Source organism: Nerophis lumbriciformis, linkage group LG17 (genome assembly GCF_033978685.3).
Source record: "Nerophis lumbriciformis linkage group LG17, RoL_Nlum_v2.1, whole genome shotgun sequence".
In the NCBI taxonomy this organism is placed as follows: domain Eukaryota; kingdom Metazoa; phylum Chordata; class Actinopteri; order Syngnathiformes; family Syngnathidae; genus Nerophis; species Nerophis lumbriciformis.
The window spans coordinates 29,791,844-29,800,000 of record NC_084564.2 but is presented as its reverse complement, the minus strand read 5'-3'; the positions used below and the strand labels follow the sequence as shown (position 1 = coordinate 29,800,000).

General features: G+C 38.9%; 1 protein-coding gene across 6 annotated transcripts in view; it reads right to left on the bottom strand.

Moving 5' to 3' along the window:
- schip1 (schwannomin interacting protein 1) overlaps nucleotides 1-8,157 on the bottom strand; it is a 797,934-nt gene that overhangs the window by 2,185 nt on the left and 787,592 nt on the right. For all 6 annotated transcript variants that reach the window (XM_061973019.1, XM_061973020.1, XM_061973021.2 and 3 more), the window contains 2 exons: nucleotides 6,231-6,354; nucleotides 2,070-2,163 (listed from right to left, as the gene is read on the bottom strand). In XM_061973019.1, the coding sequence (XP_061829003.1) occupies nucleotides 2,070-2,163; nucleotides 6,231-6,354 (218 nt within the window). The remainder of the gene's footprint in view (nucleotides 1-2,069; nucleotides 2,164-6,230; nucleotides 6,355-8,157) is intronic.

The window sequence follows — 8,157 nt, the reverse complement described above, 5'->3', positions numbered from 1 at the left end:
GTCTCAAATACATTTTTTCCTATCCGTCACAATAATTGCAGCCATCTATGCACATTTGTGCACGGCCCGGTACTTTCTAAAAGTGCAAAAATAAAGACGCAAACACAGCGGCCGCAAACACTTTCAGCCTTGATACAGATGTATAGACTTGATGAATCACATTGCGAGCGCAGACTGAGTACATTTTGCACGTCCTTCTCCCAGTATCGTGGGCGTTCTTCTAACGCGGTGTTTTTCAACCTTTTTTGAGCCAAGGCACATTTTTTGCGTTGAAAAAATGCGGAGGCACACCACCAGCAGAAATAATTAAAAAAACGAAACTCGGTTGACAGTAAAAAAAGTCGTTGTCGCAATTGTTGGATATGACTTTAAAGCATAACCAAGCATGCATCAATATAGATCTTGTCTCAAAGTAGGTGTACTGTCACCACCTGTCACATCACACCCTGACTTATTTGGACTTTTTTTGCTGCTTTCCTGTGTGTAGTAAATTTCCTTCTTGTCTTGTACTCCTATTTTGGTAACTTTTTCTCTTTTTTTGGTATTTTCCTGTAACAGTTTCACGTCTTCCTTTGAGCGATATTTCCTGCATCTACTTTGTTTTAGCAATCAATAATATTTCAGTTGTTTTTATTAGAGATGTCCGATAATATCGGCCTAAATCTGTGCTGTGGGATGACAGGGTCTCCCCAGAAGATGTTACCGGTCAAGTCAGGTGGCAAAAAATACTCATTTGAGACACGATTAGTTAACGATCAATTTCACACAACCGGCAAAAAGTAAACGACTACTCATCATATCCATCCTTACAGGAGAAGACCTTCCGTTTAACCTTTGACAAAAATGTCTCTGCCGATATTATTGGCCGATAAATGCTTTAAAATGTAATATCGGAAATGATCGGAATCGTTTTTTTTATTATCGGTATTTTTTTTTTTTTTTTTTAGTGCACCAACCCCAAAAAACTCCCTTCCCCATTTACACTCATTCACACAAAAGGGTTGTTTCTTCCTGTTATTAAAATATTGTGGTTCCTACATTATATATATTGATATATAATGTGTGGGATACAGTCCCTAAGCACACATGATTGTGCGTGCTGCTGGTCCACTAATAGTACTAACCTTTAACAGTTAATTTTACTCATTTTCATTAATTACTAGTTTCTATGCCACTGTGTTTATATTGTTTTACTTTCTTTTTTATTCAAGAAAATGTTTTTATTTTATTTATCTTATTTTATTAATATTTAAAAAAAGGACCTTATCTTCACCATACCTGGTTGTCCAAATTAGGCATAATAATGTGTTAATTCCACGACTGTGTATATCAGTGTCGGTTGATATCGGTATCGGTAATTAAAGAGTTGGACAATATCGGAATATCGAATATCGGCTAAAATCCATTATTGGACATCCCTAGTTTTTATCCTTCTTTGTGGGGACATTGTTGATTGTCATGTCATGTTCGGATGTACATTGTGGACGGCGTCTTTGCTCCACAGTAAGTCTTTGCTGTCGTCCAGCATTCTGTTTTTGTTTACTTTGTAGCCAGTTCAGTTTTAGTTTCGTTCTGCATAGCCTTCCCTAAGCTTCAAAGCCTTTTCTTAGGGGCACTCACCTTTTGTTTATTATTGGTTTAAGCATTGGACACCTTTTTACCTGCACGCTGCCTGCCGCTGTTTCCGACATTTACAAAGCAATTAGCTACCTGCTGCCACCTACTGATATGGAAGAGTATTACACGGTTACTCTGCCGAGCTCTAGACAGCACCGACACTCAACAACAACACATCATTTGCAGACTATAATTACTGGTTTGCAAAAAATAATAACAGACGTGTTCTGTCAGATTAGCACATGTTTAAAATGGCAAACTTTGACTTTTAATGTTAGGTTGACCCTTATTTGAACACTAACCCCAGCTTCAAACCCTAATTTGAAAAACCTGGATGTAATCATAACTATTAACAGAGTCCAAACCTGACAACTTAACCTAAATTCTAACCTTAACCACACAAGGGGAAACAGACATTATGAAGTCTGGTCGAGATTTATTTTCCTTCTCACCTGGTGAGGTCCTCAATATCGACCAGCATGGCGTCTTGCTCCATGTGGAGCTCATCTCGGACCACCAGCAGCTGTACTAACTCCTCGTTCAGACCTACATGGCACATAGAAATATATTAACGTATATAAAAAAACTTGAAATAAACACTTTATAAAATACTGGAGCTCTTTATTTATGGTGTACACATTCAGAACTGCAATACAATAACTAGTAATAACCCTTTTGTAATAGAACATCTAATAATTGACTTAAGTCAAATTTTGGTAACACTTTATTATGGGGAACATATTCTAAGTAACAAAGACTTAATTTAGAATTATTTGGTTAGGTTTGGCTGGTCTCCGTGGCCCTGGTGGCGTGTGGTTGCTGGTCGCAGTTTTTTTTTTGATCGCTTTGATTTGATTGGCTGGTGCTGGCTGTCTGGGGTTATTGCGGCTGCTGTTTCTGTTGCCATTTGTTTGTGGTGTGGGCGCCCGTGGCTGCTGGGTCTGGTGCAGGGGTGTGGCTGATGTTGTGACTGATGGCAGCGCGCGCGCGTGATGGCTGTCGGGGCTGACGAACTGTGTATATGTATGTATATGTGTGTGTATGTATGTATGTTTATATATGTGTATGTGTACATATGTGTATGTATATGTATATATGTGTATGTGTGGGTATGTATACGTGTATGTGTGTATGTGTATGTATATATGTATGTATGTATGTATATTTCTGGGGGTACGCTCTGGGCCTGCCTGTCAGACGGGGGTCGACGCCTCAGGCTACTGCATCCGAACTGCGTGTCTGGAGCTCCTGGGTCCCGCTGTCCATCCCTTCCGGGTGCCCGTCTTGGTTGGGGCCTGTTGGGCCTAGTCCCTGCGTCTGTTGTGGTAGCTTGGTGCTGCAAGGTATTCCGAGGTGCTGCGAGTCGGCCAGTTGCTGGGGTAGTGACCTTGTTTGTCAGCATGTCTGTGATCTTCTTTTAATTCTTTTTTTTTTAAATTAATTAATTAATTAATTAATTAATTTATTTATTTTTTAATATATTTTATTAATATTATTTTTTAATTTTCCCCTCCCTCAGGGGGGGGGCTCGGCGGGGCGGTTGCTGGTTGTTCCATCTCCATCGTTGGGGTCCCTGCGGGTGGGGTGGGTGGTTCCCGTGGCCCTGTGCCTGGGTGGTCCTGCGGCGGCCGGTTTGGGTGGGGTGGCCGGGGGCTGGCCTCGCCGCGCTCTCCGGGGGTGGGGGGTGGGCTCGTGGGGGCCCGGTTGCCGGTGGGGCGGGGGCGGTCTTCCCGTCCGGTTGCGGGGAGTCTCTGGGTCCCTCGGGCGGGGCGTCTCGCCTTTCTGCCCGTGTGGGGTGTGGTCTCTCGCTGGCTTGGGGTCTGGCTGTCCCCTGCTTTTCTCGTGCCCTGTCCTCTGCCGGGTGCGTCTGTCTGCGGCCTGCTGCTGGCCCTTGTGGGCGGTACGGTGGGTCGGGCTCTGGGGTTCCTGTCGCTGGCCGGCTTGGCTGCGTGGGGGCGGTGGTCCCTGTTTCCCTGGGCACCACGCCTCCTGTTTGTGGGTTGGGCTCTCGGGGGTGATGGGGCCGTGCTCTGGCTCCCACGCACTCTGGGAGTCGATTGTATTGTACATGCAAATTCACATATGCTCACATACGTACATAGGTACCTACACTCCCACATACATACACAAATACAGTACATATTTACCTACCTAATGTTCGTACATCCACACGCACATTCAATATACAAACATACACATACACATACTGTACATATACATTCACTGTACAAACACATATACACATTCTGTACATATACATTCATTGTACAAACACATATACACATTCTGTACATATACAAGTACATATGCATACTTACACTCATGCACATAATCACGTTTCATCAAACATATATTAACGTTGTTGCCCTAGGGTAAACTGGGTGTAACACATGGCACACTGACAAAGCTTAACCTATTGTGACTATAACAATCTACAAGGTTAATGTAGGTTGCTTCTCTTTCTCCCCCTCCATTTTTCTGCATTCTTTTGTATCTCAAGTTATCATTACGTATATGTATTGTTGCATTTAAACAACTGTATTGTTGATAATAAAGGTAAATTATTGGTATTGTTCATTATCAATAGCGCTATTTCTATTGGTATTTCTATTGATCCATTTGTAGTGTAATAATGCTCATTGTTATTTCTGTATTATTTTTTATTTTTCGCTAACTGCTTATTTGCTATTACTTTTACCATCATATTTGTACATGTCATATTTGCTGATGTTGCTCTATTGTTGTTGTTGTTGTTGTTTGCTGTTGTTGTTTTTGTCTCTCTGTCTAATCCCCCTCTTGTCCCCACAATTTCCCCCTCTGTCTTCTTTTTTTTTCTCTTTCTATCCCCTCCTGCTCCGGCCCGGCTGCACTAAATGATAATATAAATACATTTAATAAAGTCAAATACAAATAAGGCAACAAGAGAAGTATCCTACACTTCTCTTTTGTAAAGTAAATCTGAACAGCCGACATGGGCATCTACATCAACTATATGATTTGCCTGAGAAGCTGGACAGGACATAAAAAAAAAAAGAAGAAAAAAAAAAAAAAATAATTATTTGGTTAGGGTTAGAGGGTTAATGTTGTATAATAAGGCCATGCAGAATAAGTTAAAGTTAAGGTTAAAGTACCCGTGATTGTAACACACACACTAGGTGTGGCGAAAAAGGCATTAATAAGTACTTAATAATGACTAATTAGGAGCCAATATGTTATTAATTTGCATGTTAAAAAGTAAGTAATTAATGGTGAATATGTTCTCCATACTAAGTGCTACCAAAATTTTGGATTTCCACATATCTTAAGTGATATTTTAATCAAAGGTAATTAATACAAGGCTACTCTGGTAACCTCGGGTATTGTTCTCTGAGGGACACCAACAAAATCAAATGCTTTGTTAATAAACCGCCCCCCCCCCCCAAAAAAAAACCCTTCATAGTTTTGGACTTGTGTGAAATATTTAATTATTCACTGCAGTCTTTAAAGGTCAGCCATGAGTAAGGTGACCGTAAAAGCTCGGACCAAAGGTGACCGTTACAAACTGACTTTTACTTCCACCAAGGTTTTCTGTAGTGTATATGAAAGTAAAGGTCATGTACTGTATGTACAGTATGTGTGTGTGTATGCATTTGCATGTTACTCTACTGTAGATGTTACATAGATCCCATGTACCAGGTACAGTCGTGGTCAAAAGTGTACATACACTTTTAAAGAACATCATGTCATGGCTGTCTTGAGTTTCCAATAATTTCTACAACTCTTATTTTTTTGTGATAGAGTGATTGGAGCACATACTTGTTGGTCACAAAAAACATTCATGAAGTTTGCTTCTTTTATGAATTTATTATGGGTCTACTGAAAATGTGAGCAAATCTGCTGGGTCAAAAGTATACATACAGCAATGTTAATATTTGCTTACATGTCCCTTGGCAAGTTTCACTGCAATAAGGCGCTTTTGGTAGCCATCCACAAGCCTCTGCTTGAATTTTTGACCACTCCTCTTGACAAAAATGGTGCAGTTCAGCTAAATGTGTTGCTTTTCTGACATGGACTTGTTTCTTCAGCATTGTCCACACGTTTAAGTCAGGACTTTAGGAAGGCCATTCTAAAACCTTCATTCTAGCCTGATTTAGCCATTCCTTTACCACTTTTGACGTGTGTTTGTCCTGTTGGAACACCCAACTGCGCTCAAGACCCAACCTCCGGGCTGATGATTTTAGGTTGTGCTGAAGAATTTGGAGGTAATCCTCCTTTTTCATTGTCCCATTTAAAGCACCAGTTCCATTGGCAGCAAAACAGGCCCAGAGCATAATACTACCACCACCATGCTTGACGGTATGCATGGTGTTCCTGGGATTAAAGGCCTCACTTTTTCTCCACCAAACATATTGCTGGGTATTGTGGCCAAACAGCTCACTTTTTGTTTCATCTGACCACAGAACTTTCCTCCAGAAGGTCTTATCTTTGTCCATGTGATGTCAGATGAAACAAACTTGTGGCCTGTACTGTATATATTGTCTTTTTACAGGTTTTAATAATAGTTGGCCAAATAAGGTATCTGGTACAGTTCTCCAATAGTGTGGTAAATATCAGCGTGTGTGTGTTCAACTCACTCTCAATCTGGGAGTGCAGATCGTTGACTATAACCTGGAGCTGTCCCAAGGTCATGTCCCTCAGGTCGTTGGGCTTCAGGCTTCTTTTCATCAGACATTCACTGATGTGAGGCATGTGTGGAAGCTGACGGAGAAAGGAAACAACATGTGTGAGTTTAAAATGACTCTGTGTCTTTTTCCTGTCAGGAAGTGGAAATCAAACCTTTATTAAGTACTGTATATCGAAAATTATTTCATGTAAACGCTTTCATTTTTCACTTATTCATTCATTTCAGGCAATGACATAAAACAATATATATAATATAATGCAAAAGGTAATGTACAGTATGTAAGCATGATGGTCCACTTTTGCCTGAAAGGGAGTGGGAAGAAGATAATTGATTTCATCCCACCCCCAGTTCTCCATTCAGTGATTATTCACATGAGTCTCACTCTTACTTTGTTTAAAAATGTTGTATCATAGTGGCATTGCCACAGGTAACAATAATTATTACAATGTGACTCTAACAATAATTTGTATCAACAATGTAGGAAGAATGAACATACCAACAATGGTAATAGACAAAATACCAACAATGGTAATAGACAACATACCAACAATGGTAATAGACAACATACCAACAATGGTAATAGACAACATAGCAACAATGGTAATAGACAACATAGCAACAATGGTAATGGACAACATACCAACAATAGTAATAGACAACATAGCAATAATGGTAATAGACAATATAGCAATAATGGTAATAGACAAAATACCAACAATGGTAATAGACAACATAGCAATAATGGTAATAGACAACATACCAACAATGGTAATAGACAACATAGCAACAATGGTAATAGACAACATAGCAATAATGATAATAGACAACATAGCAACAATGGTAATAGACAAAATACCAACAACGGTAATAGACAAAATACCAACAATTGTAATAGACAACATAGCAGTAATGGTAATAGACAAAATAAAATATTAACAATGGTAATAGACAAAATAGCAATAACGGTAATAGACAAAATACCAACAATGGTAATAGACAACATAGCAATAATGATAATAGACAACATAGCAATAATGGTAATAGACAAAATACCAACAATGGTAATAGACGAAATACCAACAATGGTAATAGACAACATACCAACAATGGTAATAGACAACATAGCAACAATGGTAATAGACAACATAGCAATAATGGTAATAGACAAAATACCAACAATGGTAATAGACGAAATACCAACAATGGAAATAGACAACATAGCAATTATGGTAATAGACAACATACCAACAATGGTAATAGACAACATAGCAACAATGGTAATAGACAACATACCAACAATGGTAATAGACAACATAGCAATAATGGTAATAGACAACATAGCAATAATGATAATAGACAACATAGCAACAATGGTAATAGACAAAATACCAACAATGGTAATAGACAAAATACCAACAATGGTAATATACAACATACCAACAATGGTAATAGACAACATAGCAACAATGGTAATAGACAACATAGCAATAATGGTAATAGAAAAAATACCAACAATGGTAATAGACAAAATACCAACAATTGTAATAGACAACATAGCAGTAATGGTAATAGACAAAATAGCAATAACGGTAATAGACAAAATACCAACAATGGTAATAGACAACATAGCAATAATGATAATAGACAACATAGCAATAATGGTAATAGACAAAATACCAACAATGGTAATAGACGAAATACCAACAATGGTAATAGACAACATACCAACAATGGTAATAGACAACATAGCAACAATGGTAATAGACAACATAGCAATAATGGTAATAGACAAAATACCAACAATGGTAATAGACGAAATACCAACAATGGAAATAGACAACATAGCAATTATGGTAATAGACAACATACCAACAATG